General features: G+C 39.5%; 1 protein-coding gene and 1 pseudogene across 1 annotated transcript in view; both read left to right on the top strand.

Annotated features, from left to right (window-relative positions):
- LOC102990341 (elongation factor 1-alpha 1-like) overlaps positions 1-8,254 on the top strand; it is a 10,740-nt pseudogene extending 2,486 nt beyond the window's left edge.
- Positions 8,255-9,150: 896 nt separating this feature from the next.
- Positions 9,151-19,897, top strand: part of EFCAB5 (EF-hand calcium binding domain 5) — a 98,765-nt gene continuing 88,018 nt past the window's right edge. Inside the window, 4 exon segments of the mRNA XM_055090305.1 lie at positions 9,151-9,222; positions 13,799-13,848; positions 14,240-14,302; positions 15,281-15,365. Of these exon segments, the coding sequence (XP_054946280.1) occupies positions 9,210-9,222; positions 13,799-13,848; positions 14,240-14,302; positions 15,281-15,365 (211 nt within the window). The 5' untranslated portion in view covers positions 9,151-9,209.

Genomic DNA, 19,897 nt, shown 5'->3' with positions numbered 1-19,897 from the left:
CTGTTAGGTCCCAGAAGTACACACACACACACACACACACACACACACACACACACACACACACACACACACACATATATGAGAAGTCTAGATATGTACAAAGTGCTTTAGAAACACAGAGAAGGTCTGGGCAAATAAATGTACGCTTTATGATATTGGATTTCAGGCTTTGCCTACAGATCCCAATATAGCCACGTTGTGAACTGATCTGGATCACATGTGAGCATTTGCAGTCTATACTCTGCGCCATTTATACCCATTCTTTCCTGGCTCCACCCTGCTTCCTACTTGGTCTTCTGGTGATCTGAGGGAAGAGGTGTCATAATATGTTAGCTGAATTCGAGAAGAGAGAGGTCAAGAGCAGGATTCCCAAAAGAGGGAGCCAAAGAGAAAAGTTCTCCTAACTCTATTTAGAGCACCTTTCTTCTTCCCACCTGTGATAATGGAGGCCTCCTTGTGCCATTGGAGTTCATTTAACCCTTAACTTGTATTATCACTTCTTCAAGGTGAAATTATAAGGGAGCTTTTGAAATTTCTGAGATCAGCTGGTTCTTAAGCTTTGAGAACCTGATGAAAACTGTTAGCCATCTCTCCAGAAAGATACATTTACATATTTCACACACACACTGAAATCTATTAAGGGGTCCCAGGTTAAGAATCCTGGTTTAAAGGTTAAAGCAGTGCTTCTCAACCTTTTTTCATATCATGACATCCATAGAAATGATATTGTTCAGCACACTGGGATAAATTAGAGGGGATCTGGAGGCAACAATATGGGGCTTGGTGAAAAAAGTTATTTTCTTTTTATAATTATAATGAGAAAAATAACAAACATATTTAAGGGTGATATTAAATATTGAATTTGTATAAGCTTCCAAATAAAGTCTCTCAAAAATTTAATGAAAAACCTGAGATTGCCTCTGTAAACATGACATTTTCTATGTAGGGTTTTATGACCAAAATGACTGCATGTAATTTCTGAACAACACAGTTTAACAGTGATCAATTAGTAGTCATTATTGATGAGAATTTAGTTCATACAAGTAGGTGATAAATTTAAAATAATTTTCAGAACTATTCAAAATTTGCAAGTATAAATTATGTGTGACTCCAGTAGCTCTTACTTTTTTCCCACTAGAAAATGTAATGTGGTAATAATCTTATGATAGCATGACTGGATTTAGAATCCACTCAAACTTTTTCATATTAAGTATATTTTACAAAATAATGACAAAACTCCAATTTGAAGGGTAGGACTGTGTTACGAGAGCAATAATTCTGCAGCTAACTTGGATGTAACTAAAAGGGCACATCAGCCATAAACAAAGGGGAAGAATTCAATATATATGAAGAGAGATTAAGAGCTGAGTCCATGAGGAGTATCTGGCAGACTTCCCTGCCTTTCCTGGCCACACCTTAGGCTCTGAGTCCTGCTCCTTGAGTGCCTGGAGCATGCACTCCTCCAGCAGCTCCAAGGTTCAATGTTTATGATGAGCAGCAATACACACCGCAACTGGCCTCTGAAAGTGATGTCTTAGAGATGGAACATTCCTTGGCTTTGCTTCTTTATTAGAGGATACTTGCTTTAATAAAGCAAGTCCTCCATTGTGCTTGCCTCCTGTGGGACCATGGGGCACACTAGGACGGATCATCAGACTCTGATTCTTTGGGTTACTCTTTGAGAATCCTTAAGTCAAACTGCTTCTGGCCAGGGGTGAATTATGTAGAGGCACCAACCACCATAGTCCTTTCAGGCCACTCCTAGGGCTGAATAGATAACTATCTTGCAGTACGTCTGTAACTCATTGATCACAGACCAAATGAAGTATGTCATTTAAAAGACTGTATAGCTAAGCTTGTTAAAATATGGGGGGGAAAATCATTCTTTATAATCCAACCCCTTACATTTGAAATGACTAGTTACAATAATTAAACAAGTAGATATATATAGAGATAGAATATAAAATAGCTAAGAGTGAGTGGAGTATGATTGAGTCATGTATTGCCCCTACCTGGTTGTAATTTTTCTTAAATTTTAATAATCTTATACTAACTTTATTGATAGTGTCCAGATAGGAGATAAAATTCACACCAGTTATTTGAACAGATAATTTAACAAGAATTGTTAACTAGGTATGAAGTTAAGTAGGTGACTGAAAAACTGAAAAGAGAAATCTAAGGTGTGACAGAGGTAGCAACTGTTATTACCTTTAGGGCTGAAAAACAACCTAAACAAAGGAATTAAAGGGAAAAAATTACAAACTTGGAGGGGTGACCCCACAGAGCTGAAACTCAGGTCTCTGAGAAGAAGACACTGCCTGGCTGCCATTGGTGTCTCTGAGCTTAGATGGGGTGCTCCATAGGACCCAGCAGTCTGGGGCCCAGACCTCTGCAGCAGGAACACTGGCTGGCTGATGTCAATGAAAACTACAAAACTGTAGAAAAACTGCAAACTGGATTCAGCTGCTGCTACCAGTTTAAAGAAGCATAGCTGGAGTGAAGCACACTGGAACCAAAACACCACAGGAAGCAGTCATGAGGTAGACAGGAAGGAACAAGTCTCTTGTCCTTCCTCATCCTTGTGGTCTCCATCTGATGCCCCCAATTAGCAGAGCTTAACAGAGCCAGCTGGCAAGGCAAAGAAATGTGGTTTTCATACTCCAGCTCCAGCATGAAAGAAAAGTACAAAAGGGTGAATTTGGAGCTGAGAAAATAATTTAATAACTGGCACTTGGCTGATGTAGAAATTGATACGAGAAGTGGAATTTATCTTCCATCCGCTGGTTTTGCATATATTTCATGAAGACAGTTAAAGACCTTGCTCCTTTTGCTCCCTGGATCCAATCAGCATAATGTCATCAATGTACTGGACCAACTTAATGCTGATTGGAAGGTGAAGATGCTCAGTATCTCTGTGGACTATATTATGGCACAGAGCAGGAAAATTGATGTAGCCATGGGGCAAGACTGTGAAGTTATATTGTTGGCCCTGCCAAGTAAAAGCAAATTGCTTCTGGTGTTTCTTGCCAATTTGTATGGAGAAATAAGCATTTGCTGGATCACTAGCTGCATACCAAGTGGCAGGGACTGTGTTGATTTGCTCTAGTAAAGTTACTACATATGGAAGAGCAGCTGCAATTGGAGGCATCACCTGATTAAATTTATAATCACCCACACTCATTCTCTAAGATCCATCTGCCTTCTTCACAGGCCTAACAGGTAAATTAAATTGGCGTGAGATAGATTTCATCACTCCTGCTTCTTTTAAATCTTTATTGGTGTCACTAATCTCTGTAATCCCCCATTCTGCCATCCCAAGGAAGCAATAATTTTTGTTTACTCTTCTGGTGTATGGGGGAGGTGGGAGGAGGGTTCCCAAGGGCTTCAATTTGGCTCTTCATTGTCCTTATTCCAGGATCAAAGAACCAATATGGAAATTCTGCCACTTACCAGGTATCTATTCTAATTATACATCCAGGAGCTGGTGAAATCACCGCAGAGTGGTTCTATGGGCCTACTCTGCCCACTGTGATTCAAACTTGAGTTAAGGGGACTTCCCTGGTGGTGCAGTGGTTAAGAATCTGCCTGCCAACGCAGGGGACATGGGTTCGATCCCTGGTGCAGGAAGATCCCACATGCCGGGGAGCATCTAAGCCCGTGCACCACAACTACTGAAGCCGGCGCACCTGGAGTCCGTGCTCCTCAACAAGAAGCCTGCGCACCACAAGGAAGAGTAGCCCCCGCTCACAACTAGAGAAAACCCGTGCGCAGCAACGAAGACCCAACACAGCCGAAAATAAATAAATAAATTTATTTTAAAAAGCAAAACACAAACCAGTTAAGACTCCATCTCTCACCTGTCCAATACAGGCCCCACTTAAACTGGTGGAATGCATTTGGGTCCCCAGAAATTAACACCAATTAATGCCAATGTTTAGAAGTCCCTGAAATACCTGAATATTAATCTTTTTCCTCATTACACAGTCATTTTAGGAAATGGCCTAAGGTCTCTGTGGAGAACACTTGGAGGAAGATTTTCAGTATATGCTATGGCAGTGCTGCAGAATCCTTCCTTAAGGGGATCCAGCCTGCCCTTTCAATTAAGAGGCTCAGCTCTGGAAACTGGGTGAGAGAGGTCATAACTCTCCACTATGGTGACTAAAGTCATATTTTTGGCTACCATATATAGATTTTTAAATATTATGTGTAGATGATCAATACTTTATTAGGCTGCCCATCTATTTTAATCCTAGGACCACTATAATCATTTAGCTGAATGTCAAAAATAATCTGATTACCATTGTATCTCTACTTCTCTTTATGGTAAATGTGCCCGCCTTTTCTTTGGTGGATAAACACTGACATGTGGCTTCTGCTGCCTGAAATGGGTCATCCCATCATGCCTTGCCTACAGAAGAAAGCCAACATAGAGGTTTTCAAGGATATTAGTACTCCCACTCACTAATGTATTTTTCAGTGCTTTAGTAAAGGGACATCCCCCAAGTTCTCTTGGAGAATATACTTGTGGGGAGTGGATATGCAAGTCAAAATGTGATAAATCTACTCCAACATTCCCATATCCCTAAGACTTTGGATTCCTCTTACATTATCCAGGGAAGTTCCAGTATCTCCACTTAATTAAACACAGGCCACTATGGAGTCCAAGTTTCAGTGAACTTACCAAGTAAATAGTGAGTGTCACTTCTAGCTGTAGGTGCTAATACATTAAATCCTTAATTTCTGATACAGGTACCCATATCAATAAATTCCAGCCAACCCAGTATTATATTTTGTGCTCCTTCCTTTAACTCCCTTATAATATACTCATGTATGTTCCCTGAGCTTCTGCCACTAAACAAGAAAATAATGAAAATATTTTGCCATAAAATCTATTTCCACTTGGTTAGACTTTGTATTTGCCCTGCTGGAGCATTTTAAGATCTGATTTTAGCTTTTTTCGCAATGGGTTTGCCACCAGGACACAGGTGTCATGAAAACCACCGCTAAATCTAAGCCACAATGGGAAAGAAGAAGCCTCACATCAACATCACTGTGGACATGTAGATCTGGGCAAGTCTACCACTACTGACCATCTGATCTATAAATGTGGTGGGATCGACCAAAGACCCATCGAAAAGTTCAAGAAGGAGGCTGCTGAGATGGGAAAGGGCTCCTTCAAGTATGCCTGGATCTTGGACAGACTGAAAGCTGAATGTGAGTATGCTATCACCATTGATATCTCCCTGTGGAAATTCGAGACCAGCAAGTACTATGTGACCATAATTGATGCCCCAGGACACAGAGACTTTATCAAGAACATGATTACAGGCGCATCTCAGGCTGATTGTGCTGTTCTGATTGATGCTGCTGGCACTGGTGAATTTGAAGCCAGTATCTCCAAGAATGGGCAGACCCGTGAGTATGCTCTTCTGGCTTATACTCTGGGTGTGAAAGAACTAATTGCTGGCATTAACAAAATGGATTCCACTGAGCAACTCTACAGCCAGAAGAGCTGAGAGGAAATTGTTAAGGAAGTCAGCATCTACATTCAGAAAGTTGGCTACCACCCCGACACAGTAGCATTTGTGCCAGTTTCTGGGTGGAATGGTGGCACCATGCTGGAGCCAAGTGCTAACCTGCTTCGGTTCAAGGGATAGAAAGTCACCCATATAAATGACAATGCCAGTGGAACCATGCTGCCTGAAGCTCTAGATTGCACCCTGCCACCAGCATGTCCGAATGACAAGCCCTTGCATGTACCCCTCCAGTATGTCTACAAAATTGGTGGTATTGGTATTGTCCCTGTGGGTCGAGTGGAGACTGGTATTCTCAAACCGGGCATGGTGGTCACCTTTGCTCCAGTCAATGTTAAAACTGAAGTGAAATCTATTGAAATGCACCATGAAGCTTTGAGTGAAGCCCTTCCTGGGGTCAATATGGGCTTCAGTGTCAAGAACGTGTCTGTCAAAGATGTTCGTCGTGGCAGTGTGGCTGGTGACAGCAAAAATGACCCACCGATGGAAGCAGTGGGCTTCACAGCTCAGGTGATTATCTTGAGCCAACCAGGCCAAATCAGTGCTGAATATGCACCTGTGCTGGATCGTCACACAGCTCACATTGCTTGCAAGTTTGCTGAGCTGAAGAAGATTGATCATCGTTCCGGGGAAAAAGCTGGAAGATGGCCCCAAATTCTTGAAATCCGGTGATGCTGCCATCATTGATATAGTTCCTGGCAAGCCCATGTGTGTTGAGAGCTTCTCTGACTATCCTCCTCTGGGTCATTTTGCTATTCGCGACATGAGACAGACGATTGCTGTGGGTGTCATCAAAGTAGTGGACAGAAAAAAAAAAAAGTGGGCAAGAAGGCAGCTGCAGCTGGCAAGGTTATCAAGTCTGCCCAGAAAGCTCAGAAGGCTACATGAATTGTATCCCCAATACCTGCCACCCCAGTCTTAATCAGTGGTGGAAGAACGGTCTCAGGACTGTTCACTTCAATTGGCCATTTAATAGTAAAAGACTGCATCACAAAACCTTCAGAAGGAAAGGAGAATATTTCGTCAACCATTTGTTTTATGTGTGGCAGGTTTTCCTTTATTTTATTTTATTTTTTTTTTAAATTTTTATTGGAGTATAGTTTATTTACAATGTTGGTGTAGTTTCAGGTGTACAGCACAGTGAATCAGTTATACATATACCTATATCCACTCTTTTTTTTTTTAGATTCTTTTCCCATGTAGGCCATTACAGAGTATTGAGTAGAGTTCTCTGTGCTATACAGCAGGTTCTTATTATCAATTTTATCTATAGTAGTGTGTATATGTCAATCCCAATCTCCCAGTTTATCCCTCCCCACCCCCATTCCCTGGTAACCATAAGTTTGTTTTCTACATCTGTGACTCTACTTCTGTTTTGTAAACAAGTTCATTTGTACCCTTTTTTTAAGATTCCACATATAAGTGGTATCATATGATATTTGTCTTTCTGTGTCTGACTTACTTCACTCGGTATGACAATCTCTAGGTCCATCCATGTTGCTGCAAATGGCATTACTTTGTTCTTTTTTATAGCTGAGTAATATTCCATTGTATATATGTACCACATCTTGTTTATCCATTCCTCTGTTGATGGACATTTAGTTGCTTCCACGTCCTGGCTATCGTAAATAGTGCTGCAATGAACATCGGGATGCATGTATCTTTTTGAATTATTATTATCTCCAGGTATATGCCCAGGAGTGGGATTGCTGGGTTATGTGGTATGTATGGCAGTTTTAAGTTAGCTTTTAAAATCAGTACTTTTTTATGGAAACAACTTGACCAAAAATCTGTCACAGAATTTTGAGACCCATTGAAACAAAGTTCAATGAGAAAATAAAAAGACCTGATTTGAGTTACGAATCTACTGTAAGTAAGAGGTGTTTGTGGTGAGTCTTGAGGAAAATGGGCATCCTCTTGCAAGGCAGTTGACCCAGATGAGATTATTAAAAATTTTTCAATTAAGAGGATAGTCTTCACAAATACAAGAGGACAAACTGCTTTCACTGTCAAAAAAGGCTCAAAGTGACTCAGAAGTTTGAGATTATCAGTCTCCTAGCCCAACTAAATGTCCCCATTCCAAATTTCAGGGTACTCCTTCCCAATCAATCCCTCAATTTTGACATGAATAACTTGGCTGGAATTTGAATTCAGTTAATATTGTAATTCTGCAACCCATAATTCTTGATTAATTGACTCTTTCATCATTAAACGATGACTTCCTTTCTCTCTTATTATAGTTTTTGGCTTAAAGTCTATTTTGTCTGATGTAAGTATAGCTATCTCTGCTCTCTTTCGGTTTTCACTTGCCTGGAATATCTTTTTCTATCCCTTCACTTTGAGCCTATGTGTATCCTTAAAGCTGATGTGAGTCTCCTATAAGCAGCATATAGTTGGGTCTTGGTTTTTTATCCATCCAGCTACTCTATGCATTTAGATGGAGAATTTAATACATTTTATTGATAGGTGAGAACTTTTATTAATCGACATCTAATTAAATATCATCTTATTGTTTTCTGGCTGTTTTGTAATTCCTTTGTTTCTTCCTCTCTTACTGCCTTCCTTTGTGAATTGATGATTTTCTGCAGTGGTATGCTTTGATTCCATTCTCTTTATCTTTTGTGCATCTACTATAGGTTATTGCTTTGTGGTTACCATGAGGCTTACATAAAACACCTTATAGATACAATGGTTTATTTTAAACTGATGACAACTTAATTTCGATCACTTACAAAAACTCTACCGTTTTATATCCTCCCCCCATCTTATATTTTTGATGCCACAGTTTACATCTTTTTATATTGGATATCCAATAGCAAATTATTGTTTGCAAAGCTATAGTTATTTTTAATACTTGTGTCCTTTAACCTTTATTCTAGAGGTAAGTGATTAACACACCACCATATTACAGTATTGGAATATTCCGAATTTGACTGTATAGTTATACTTACCAGTGTGTTTTCATGTTACTAATTAGTGTCCTTTCATTTCAGCTTGAAGAGCACCTTTTAGCATTTCTTGTAAGACAGTTCTGGTGGGGGTGAGCTCCCCTTAGCTTTTATTTGTCTGGGAAAGAGTTTATCTCTCTTTCATTTCTTTTTATTTATTTATTTAAATTTTTAAAAGATTTTTTTTTTTTTTTTTTTTTTTTTTTTGCGGTACACGGGCCTCTCCCGTTGCGGAGCGCAGGCTCCGGACGCGCAGGCTCAGCGGCCATGGCTCACGGGCCCAGCCGCTCTGCAGCATGTGGGATCCTCCCGGACCGGGGCACGAACCCGTGTCCCCTGCATCGGCAGGTGGACTCCCAACCACTGCGCCACCAGGGAAGCCCTAAAAGATTTTTTTGATGCGGACCACTTTTTTTAAAGTCTTTATTGAATTTGTTACAATATTCCTTCTGTTTTATGTTTTGGTTTTTTGGCCACGAGACGTGTGGGATCTTAGCTCCCCGACCAGGAATCGAACCCGCACCCCCTGCATTGGAAGGCAAAGTCCTAACCACTGGACCACCAGGGAAGTCCCTCTCTCTTTCATTTCTGTGGATAACTTTGCCAGATAGAATATTCTTGGTTGACAGGTTTTTTTGTTTTTTTTTTTCCTTTCAGCACTTTGAATATGTCATCCTACTCTCTCCTGGCCTGTAAGGTTTCTGCTGAGAAATCCTCTGATAGTCTTATGGGGTTCCTTTGTAAGTGGCAAACTTCTTTTCTATTGCTTCTTTCACGATTTTTTCTTTGTCTTTGATTTTGACAGTTTTATTACAGTGTGTCTTGGAGAAGATCTCTTTGAGTTGAATTTGTTTGCAGACCTATGAGCTTCATGAACTTGGATGTCCAAATCTCTCTTCAGATTTGTGAAGTTCTCAGACATTATTTGAAGGGGGGGGCTGTTAAGGATTCTGCATATTAATTTGTGGGGGCATGGTGGAGGTTGCACATACAAACATTTAGTATATAATAAGAAAGTTAATGGACCAGGAAGGAGACTTGAAGATGGAAGTATGAGATTTTCTAATCACTTGGAGAAGTTGAGACAACAGCAGTTAATTGGAGAGGTCAAACTTACACCACTGTATTTTTATGGCAGGCTGGTGGTATAGGTCAGACATTATTTTTCAAAAAGTTTTCTGCCCCTTTCTCCCCTTCCTTAGACTCTCATATTGTATAGATTGTTTCTCTTAATGGTGTCCCATAAGTCCCATAGGCTTTCTTCATTCCCCTTCATTATTTTCTTTTTTTCTCCACCAGCTGAATATTTTCAAATGATCTGTGTTTGAGTTTACCGATTCTTTCTTCTGCTTGGTTTAGTCTTGTATTTAATCTCTCTACTGAATTATTCATTTCAGTCATTGTATTCTTCAGCTCCAAAATTTCTGTTTGGTTCTCTTTTTTTGTTTTCTCTTTGTGGAACTTATCATTTCATTCTTGTATCGTTTCCCTTATTTCATTAAATTGTTTACCTGTGTTCTCTTGTAGCTCTCTGAGCATCTTTAGAACAATTATTTTGAATTCTTTATCAAGCAGTTTGTGAATCTCCACTTCCCATTACTGGAAGTTTACTGTGTTCCTTTGGTAGTGTCACGTTTCTCCGATGTTTTGTGATCCCTGTAGTTTTTGTAGGTGTCTGTGCATTTGAAGAAGCAGTTACCTCTTTCAGATTTTATGGACTGACTTTGGTATGGAAAGACTTTCATCTGCGGGCAGGCACGTGCTGGAACATGCTGTGACCCTAGGTCTAGTGGTGCAGGGTGCAAAGTATGAGGGCATGTAACATCTCAGAATGATGGGGAGGGACGTGATGTCTTGTTGGCTCAGCAGCTGGGGTCCATGACGTCAACAACTGCATAATCTTTGGTGAGAGCTGTAGGCAGCCCACAGTGGCTTCAAGGGCTGTTGGGGTCTTTAACAGTACCTCCAGTCCAGTGGCTAGGGATCAGGCCAGGCAGTGGTGGTGTCTGGAGCCAGTGGTATGCACAGGCTTGGCTGCAGGGCTAGTTGTGGGGGCTGGCTGCAGGGGCACAGTGGCAGGGGCTGGGGCCAACTGGGGGTGCACAAGCAGCTGCAGTGGCCCTGGCTGTCAGTGTGTCCTTGAGTGACAGTGGGGCTAGCTGAAGGCACATGCTGGGCAGTGGTGGCCAGTGACGGGAGTTGAGGCTGGTGTCTTGCAGGTACACAACTGTAGGGTTAACTGCAGGTGAGCAGAGCCATGCAAGCCAGTGACAGGTGTCTGCATTGAATCCAGGCCCTCCATCAGCTATGGGGGCCTTGGCTGTTGGTGTACACTTGTGGGGCCATAGGGGCTTGCTGTGGGCATGTGCACGGCTGTGGCGGCTGGTAGTGGGAGTCAGGCCAGCAGTGTGCAGGTGCACAGCTGCAGGAGCCTCCTGCCATTCTCAGCAGTTATCAGTATCTTTCACTGGCTCTTCTTTCTTAGCCCTACTTTTAAGTGTTCATCAACAAGGGTTTATTTGCAGCCTTTTTTTTCTTCTCTTAGCTATTATTGGGTGAGCCCCACTAGCATCCTCCTACAAATGTATCTTTCTATCAATACCCAGGGGTTCAAGACTCACAAGAAATCCAGGTAAATGACATTTCTTATCCTCTATGAGTCTGAGAAATCAGAATGATGTATGATTTCTCTCATACTGGGAAACTCCTTCCTCAAGGATAATTGGCTACTCTTTCACATATGACTGACAGTCTTACTAAGCAAGATGCTATTGGGATTTCCCTGGTGGTCCAGTGGCTAAGACTCCATGCTCCCAATGCAGGGGGCCTGGGTTCGATCCCTGGTCAGGGAACTAGATCCCACATGCCACAACTAAGAGTTCGAATGCCGCAACTAAAGATCCTGCATGCCACAACTAAGACCAACGCAGCCAAATAAATAGATATTTTTAAAAATGCTATCAAGCAGGTGTCTTAAATGTAATAGCTCCAAACTCAAACTCATATCATTCCTCAAACCTGTTTTTCTCTCCTTTCCTTATTTCACTTAATGGCATCATCATCCATTCAGCCTTCTAAATATTAAAAAACACTCAGTGAGCCTTAACTACTCCTCTTTCACTCCTTAGGTCTAATTATGCCCCCAGTCCTGATCATTCTATCTGTTGTAAATAGTTTGGGTTCCCTCAGAACAGACCCTGGTCCAAGGAGTTGAGTGCAAGTTTATTTGGGTGGAAACAATGGTAAGGGAGTAGGGAAGTAGACTACAGTCAGGGGCATTCATCTCAGGTGCAACATTTAAGGTACAAAATTTACCTTCATTCTATCTTTCCCCACTCACACTTCCAGTCTTTGCCGGCAGAGTCAACTTTTTAAAAACACCAATTTCATCACATCTTGTCCTATGCTTAAAAAGCACAAAATAAAATCCAAACTCCTTGATTTATTGTGAAAAAGTTACCTTTTTTTTTTGCGGTACGCGGGCCTCTCACCGTTGTGGCCTCTCGCGTTGCGGAGCACAAGGTCCGGACGCGCAGGCCCAGCGGCCATGGCTCACGGGCCCAGCCGCTCCGCGGCACGTGGGATATTCCCGGACCGGGGCACGAACCCGCGTACCCTCAACCACTGCACCACCAGGGAAGCCCCAAAAGTTACCTTTTTAGCCTCATCTTGTGCCACTTTCTATTATATAACTATGCTCTGCTATGAATGCTTCAAACACTTTTTGAACTTTTATACTCCAGCGTATAATGTTCCTTCTGCCTCAAATACTCTTTCCTCCCTCCTTTACACACACAAAGTCTTATTACTCACTTAAAATCTAGCTTGGAAATCTATTTTTCTGTGAAATCTTCCCTGACCTCCCTGAGAAAATTATTTGCCATTCCTCTGTGTTCCTTAATATTTTGTATGTACCTCTACTTTTGCACGTACAGATGGAATTGCATCTGTTTATCCCTTTTTCTCTCACTAAACTAGGAACTCTTCAAAAGCAGGTCCTATCCATCTTTTTAACCCCAAAGTCTGCCTGCATATAGAAGGCACCCAGTAAAGGTTTATTGAGTTGAATTTATCTGGGTGCATCCAAACAAAACAAATTTTAAAAGAAATGGGGGGACTTCCCTGGTGGTCCAGTGGGTAAGACTCTGCGCTCCCAGTGCAGGGGGCCTGGGTTCGAACCCTGGTGGGGGTACTAGATCCCGCACGCCTGCCCCAACTAAGAGTCCACGGGATGCAACGAAGATCCCACGTGCCACAGCGAAGATCCCATGTGCCGCAACTAAGACCTGGCACAGCCTAAATAAATAAAAATAAGTAAATCTTAAAAGAAATGGGAGGAAGCTTTTTAGCAATTTCAGAAGATGGACACCAGAAGCAAAAAAAGCAGTCTGTGAAAATGTACAATTGGGACCTATCAAAGAAATCTATTTTATATTATTTATTATTTATGAATTGCTTCAAAAAGGCTTTGAGGCAGCCATTTTTGTGTTGGAAGCTCTTGTCTCCAAAGGCAGTACTTTTGGTTTATTCAAACAGAACATATGTTGATAAAAAGAAAAGTGAATACTCTAGCACATTATAAATAATACCATTTCAAATTAAGAAGTCCCTAGATTGTAACTGCCCTAGCAGCAGAGGCCATGTATATAAAATGCATTACTTTTTACATAGCACCTAGCTTAAATATACAGAAAGTCTTAAATATACACAAAGTCTTAAATGATTTTTGACACAACAGTGATTTTGATCATCTGTGACTGAATCTATAGTCATTTGCAATTGAAGTAGGGGATGTGGTAATTATCCATTTTTATTCCTTAGCATGAATAAATAAACCAGATAAATCTCATTCCTCTCAGAACTCCCCCCTCCAAAAATACTTTTTAGCAAGGTGATTATTCTAATGTCTGTCTTTCTCACATGAATTAAATAGCAATCAAAGTTTCATTTCACCTCACTTTGTAATTTCAAAAACTAATGAGGGTGATGATAATGTTTTAAAAATTCAGTTGCATTACTGTTGCTGTTTTTTTAAACGCTAATGGTGATGATTCCTGTGGTGACTTCCTGTCTCCCTGAACCCTAGCCTAGCACTAATCGAGCTTTCATCAGTAACCACAGTAATAACAGTAGTACAGTCTGAGAAGTTTAGCAGTTGAGAACTTATTATCATTCAGTAGAATGGTGGGATGAGGTTGGGGCGGGTAGATTTTGATCTTCTAGAGTATTTCTGTTTGTTAATATTTTCTTTCTCTCTTTTAGTTATTAATAGTGGTCTGGTAATACTTTTCCTTACCATTTGGTGATATCTTTTAGTGGTCCAGATGAGTGAGTTGACATCTCAAGAGGAACCCAAACCTGCTCAGGTACCTGGTCTACATAGGTTCTAACCATTTAGCCATGAGAGGATTTGAGATTCAACATTTTTGGGAAAATTGAGATGCAATATCATATTCTATCATTGAATTATTTCTCTTTTTAGTTGAATTTTTCTGCATCAAGTTTTGACAAAAATGGGGTCAACTAATAGTTGAGTCACAGTGGCCTGCTTCCAGTTGCTTTGTATTCTTTATACCTAACAAGTCTGTTACTGTTTGAGTTTGCTAATACAGCTACTTTATGTGATTTTATTTGGTATGATGTTTACTCATTATGTGAATTTTTTTACATAAAAAGCTTGCTACACTAGAGTATAAAATGTTAGTTTTATTTCCAGCTCCTGTTGGATACCATTTTCTAACACTATTTCCACTTCAGGAAAATGGAAAAGAAGACAAAGAAAGGAACCAGGAAGCAACCGAAGTAAAAGAGCCTATTAAGGTAGAGTTTTCATGAGTAATCAGATGTTAATGCTTGAGAGTAAACTGGAGAAATTAATTTTCTTACGAAGAAAAAAATGGAAAAGATGTGGGTATTCAAAAAGATAAAATGGCAAATGGGAAAAAGCAAACCCATGTTGATCATTAAGCTGACTCATTTGAGTCAGTTGCAGAAAACTTCCATTGACAGGTAAATTATTTGTGAAGAGCTATTATGAATTATAAGTAAATAAAGTTTACTTTCTAAAATCAGAACTGTTACCCTGAGTACAATAACCACCAGTTTTTAGGGGAACTTCGCTCTCATTCTGAAAATGTAATCTCCATGTTAATCATTTAAGTAACTTTGTGTTTAAATAAATAGAAGACTTCAATGAGGAAAAATATTTTACAGAAAAGGGGAGGCAAGTGAAAATAGTTATATGGATTCACCATTAAGTTGACTAATGTGAGTCTTAAAGTATTCTATCATCATCCTTTTAAAAGTACATCAGCATGAGTACAAAAAGCTATTTTGTCACCATTTATTCATAAAACTAACCTTTACTTTCTTTAATTAAGGTGAAAATGTTTTTCTTTCCACCACAAACGTGGAAGGCGATTCTAATAGTAAAAGAAAACAGCAGCAATTTCAAATGTCCTATTTCTCTGTGTTGTGGTCTCAAATTATGTTTCTAGAAAGTATTATATAATTCAAGGATTAATGTACATCTGGAATAATATTCTTAGCATATTACTTTGTTAGCAATAGGAAGATGTGATGACATTCTGAGTCAATGCACTTTATCTTGTAAATGCAGTAAATAGACCGTGATTACTGCTTTGCTTCTAATATATAGCATTAAATCCTAGCAAAATTAGGGAGGAATGTTTGGTGATTTTTACAAGGGATTTATGTGCATTCTTTAATTGGGAGAGTTGATGCAACTTTGATGAAAAACATTTCACTTTTTAATTGGTGTTTATTTTCTCCCTTCAGAGTTCACGGAGTATACCAGACAGTTTGGCATTAGGCACCTGCAGCAATGTGGCAGGAACAGCAGCAAATAAAGTCAAATCCCAAGGTAGAGAACTGGGCTTTCTCCTACACAATAGAATGTAAAACTATTACTAACTTTTAGCTGGGGATGGATTCCTCAAGATTTTGCCTATTAAAGATATAATCCCAGGGATATTTTAAATGCAGTTTGGGAAATAGTAGATGATGTATTCCCGTCATCTTCTATTGATACTTTGAGGCAAGTTTACAACCATTCATCTTGTACTTAAAGAGAAAATTTAGCTAAGAGAGCTGACTGACACATAGCAGACAACCCATTAATACAAAAATAAAATGAAGAACCCTAGTGATTCAACCTGCCTGCTGTTTTTCTATTTCTTCTTTTTACCTCTGTACTTGACAACACATTTATTCTATTTGACTTCCAGCCCAATCCTTAACCCAAATCCCACATAATTATTTAGGTTGAAAATTTATATGATCAAAAGGCAACAAATAACTGGGCAAAACATTCATCCCTTTCACTACAGTTCTTCTAATTTTAGATACTCAGTGAAATCCTGTATGACAGAAAATTTTCACAATATTTAAAATTTAACAATTTCAACTTATATTTTAGTTAATTGAAATTCTTTTCAATTTAGTTTACAACTATTGAGTGTTTAGTATGTGCTAGGCTGAATTATAATAATAATTTTTTTAAAATAAATTTATTTATTTATTTTTGGCTGCATTGGGTCTTCATCGCTGTGCACGGGCTTTCTCTAGTTGCGGTGAGCGGGGGCTACTCTTCGTTGTGGCAGGCAGGCTTTTCATTGCGGTAGCTTCTCTTGTTGCTGAGCACGGGCTCTAGGCACGTGGGCTTCAGTAGTTGTGGCACGTGGGTTCAGTAGTTGTGGCTCGCGGGCTCTAGAGCGTAGGCTCAGTAGTTGTGGCGCACGGGCTTTGTTGCTCTGCCGCATGTGAGATCTTCCCGGACTAGGGCTCGAACCCATGTCCCCTGCATTGGCAGGCAGATTCTTAGCCACTGCGCCACCAGGAAAGTCCCAGTAATAATTTTTAAAGCATTTTCTAAACTGTAAATTGCTATATAGATGGTAGTTATAACTTGTAGCTGCTTACTTTTCTCCAGTGTTTTTGTCTTTTAAACCAATTATAAGTATTATTTACTATTCCTTATTATTAGTAAATATTATATAATACATACACATTAAGAACCAAACTTTTCAGCATTTATTTTGCCTTTATTATAAACTTAGTACTGTTTTCACAGCTTCACTAACTTTTAAAAAGTTTCTTGGCAAGTCCCTCCCTACCTGCCCCCTACCACCAGTTTCTTTCTTTTTTTTTTTTTTTTTTTTATTTTGTCAACATTTTTTTTTTTTTACATCTTTCTTGGAGTTTAATTGCTTTACAATGTTGTGTTAGTTTTTGCTGTATAACAAAGTGAATCAGCTATATATATGCATATATCCCCATATCCCCTCCCTCTTGCGTCTCCCTCCCACCCTCCCTATCCCACCCCTCTAGGTGGTCACAAAACACCGAGCTGATCTCCCTGTCCTATGCAGCTGCTTCCCACTAGCTATCTGTTTTACATTTAGTAGTGTATATATGTCAATGTTACTCTCTCACTTTGTCCCAGCTTCCCCTCCCCGCCCCGTGTCCTCAAGTCCATTCTCTACGTCTGCGTCTTTATTCCTGTCCTGCCACTAGGTTCATCAGAACCATTTTTTTTTAGATTATATATATGTGTGTTAGCATATGGTATTTGTTTTTCTCTTTCTGACTTACTTCACTCTGTATGACAGACTCTAGGTCCATCCACCTCACTATAAATAACTCAATTTCGTTTCTTTTTATGGCTGAGTATTCCACTGTATGTACCATCAGTTTCTTGATTTTACTTCCTCCTCACTCCCACCCTTCACCATCACCCCATAAATACACTTTGCCTTTACCATACTCACTTGGGCCAGGTTTATAAATGAACTCTTGCGTTTTAAACATGCCAAACAGAATCGCGATCTAGGTAATTTGCTATAAATTTAATTAGGTGTTCACGTTAATCAGTTTATGGCCAAATTTGCACCTACAAATCTTCACACATATATTCCAACATGTAATTTATTGCCTCTCTAGAAAACATATCAATCGAGTTTATGGTCTTTTCTGTTCTTGTACTTTCAATTTGTTGTCATTTGTTTGTTGTGATATCAAATGCAATGCAATGTACTTATTTATTCAGTGATCAGTCATTATTAATCCTAACATTTCTAAATCTCCCTTTATAAATACGTGTGTGTGTTTGTGTGTGTGTGTGTGTGTGTGTGTGTGTAAGAAGTGGGAAGAGGAACTGTTATTTTAGTCTCAACATGTCAAAGGATGTGTCTTTATCCTTGTTATATACTTGTCAAAATTAAAAGGATGTTATCTTGCCAGACAGCTCCCAGAATACACTCAAATACATATCTTTGCATAGAAAATATTGTGGTTAAATGTACCATGTGAATTCCTCATTTCTTTCCCTGGTTATTGTATTTTTTAGGCTATGAGCTTAACTTGTGTTTTGAGAAATCGTATTTCTTTTTTATTAATTTGCTCAGCTTTATTCTTATTACACAGCCCTAAGTTTAAAAACATTTTGTAGGAAAATGCCTTTTCCTATAGCTATTGAATTTTAATTACAATAGTGTTTAATAGTGCTTCTTTGCTTCCTTCTTTCGTAGTAATTATTCTATATTATGTACAAATGGTAAGAAATTCTGGTAAGACCAAGACAGCTGAGTTTCAGACAGGACCTGTGTTTAAAGGGAACATCACACATCTGTTAAGTGGCCCTGCTGCGTCAATTTTCACCAGTTTAATCAGCAGCCAGTCCCTGTAATGTTATATGCCTTCTGTGAAGAAAGAGTCTCTTAAAGCTTATTATAATGTGGGTTATAATTCATTCCTATTTATGTCCTTAAATAGGGTTGTACTGAGGCCATGCCCAGCAGTGGGCCATGCACTAAGTGCAGGAAATGATAAAGTCACTTATAAGATTGGACCTTTCAAAATATGAATAAGGAATTCTTTTGTGTTCCTACTTATTTAGTTGAAAGCATTTGTGCCCATATTGCCTGAATAGGACTTTGTATGTTAGAAGGTGGATTGATACAGAGGTGAAGGTGTGCACATTGGGAAAGAATGTGAAAGACTCTTAATTCCGCAAGAGTTTAAGAAGACAATCCTGAAAAAGAATTTCAATGCTTAGCATAGTGCCTGGCACTATGACATCAGTAATTATTTATTGAGTGAATATGTAAATGAATCTATCTATCTGTAAAAGGTTTAGGAATGTCCAAGCATAGACCTGTTAAAAAACCCAGTACCTATTTGAAATTATATTCAGTTAAACCTCTTATTAATTTTCCCTTGGGGCACTGCTATAATTTATGAATTCAGAGATCACCCAATCAAAAGACAGCTACAGATAGGCTTGTTCAGAATTCTGATTAACGGACCCTGCTATTGCTGTGCCTCCTTTTCTTTTCTTGGTTTTATGGCTCTAAGACAGAAGTGTTTGACCAGAGCTGTAACCAAACACGTATCTACTTCCATTCTGCATATCAGTGGGGACAATGCAAGCACGAGGATTATTGCTTAGCAACCTACAATAGCCAAGCACACTAGAGGAGCACTAGCAGGCTGCAGCAAAGATAAGACAGTGCCCTAGTTCATGTGTGAGTTTACTAATGAGCCATGCAGATGGCTAGATATTAAGTTGCTATAAATCTGTAGCACTCCCCTTAAAGCAGGAGGAGGAATGTCTGCCTTGGGTTATGCTAGAGAGGTTAAAAGCAAAGCGAGTACATTAGAACCTGCAGACTTAAAAAAAAAAATTGGTCTCTATCACACTTATTTAAAATAGAAGTAAAAGTATTGTATATTAATGAGCATTGTGACAAAACAGAATGGAAACACTACCCGCCCACCGCCCAAAAAAAGAGGTTAACTTGTTTACAGATCCAACTGAGAGGTAACGGAGAGCATTATACTACCCTCCTCATTTCCCCCATATATGAATAAACCAAGAGGAAATCAAAACTTGGGAGGGATGTTCATAAATACTATCCATTATTGGACTTAAGACATTCTTTAAATGAAATGTTGGCTTTTCAAGTGTTTTAAAAAATAAACCACTTAATTTTTTTCCTGGTTAGAAAGATGGATACTATGTAGGTAGAATTTTTTTTTTAACATCTTTATTGGAATGTAATTGCTTTACAATGGAGTGTCAGTTTCTGATTTATAACAAAGTAAATCAGTTATACATATACATATGTCCCCATATCTCTTCCCTCTTGCATCTCCCTCCCTCCCACCCTCCCTATCCCACCTCTCTAGGTGGTCACAGAGCACCGAGCTGATCTCCCTGTGCTATGCAGCTGCTTCCCACTAGCTATCTGTTTTACATTTGGTAGTGTATATATGTCCATACCACTCTCTCACTTTGTCCCAGCTTACCATTCCCCCTCCCCGTATCCTCAAGTCCATTCTCTAGTAGGTCTGCATCTTTATTCCCATCTTGCCCCTAGGTTCTTCTGACCCTTT

Source organism: Physeter macrocephalus, chromosome 14 (assembly GCF_002837175.3).
Source record: "Physeter macrocephalus isolate SW-GA chromosome 14, ASM283717v5, whole genome shotgun sequence".
Classification (NCBI taxonomy): Eukaryota; Metazoa; Chordata; class Mammalia; order Artiodactyla; family Physeteridae; genus Physeter; species Physeter macrocephalus.
The sequence above is the reverse complement of the archived record's forward strand: the minus strand, read 5'-3'. Positions and strand labels throughout refer to the sequence as shown.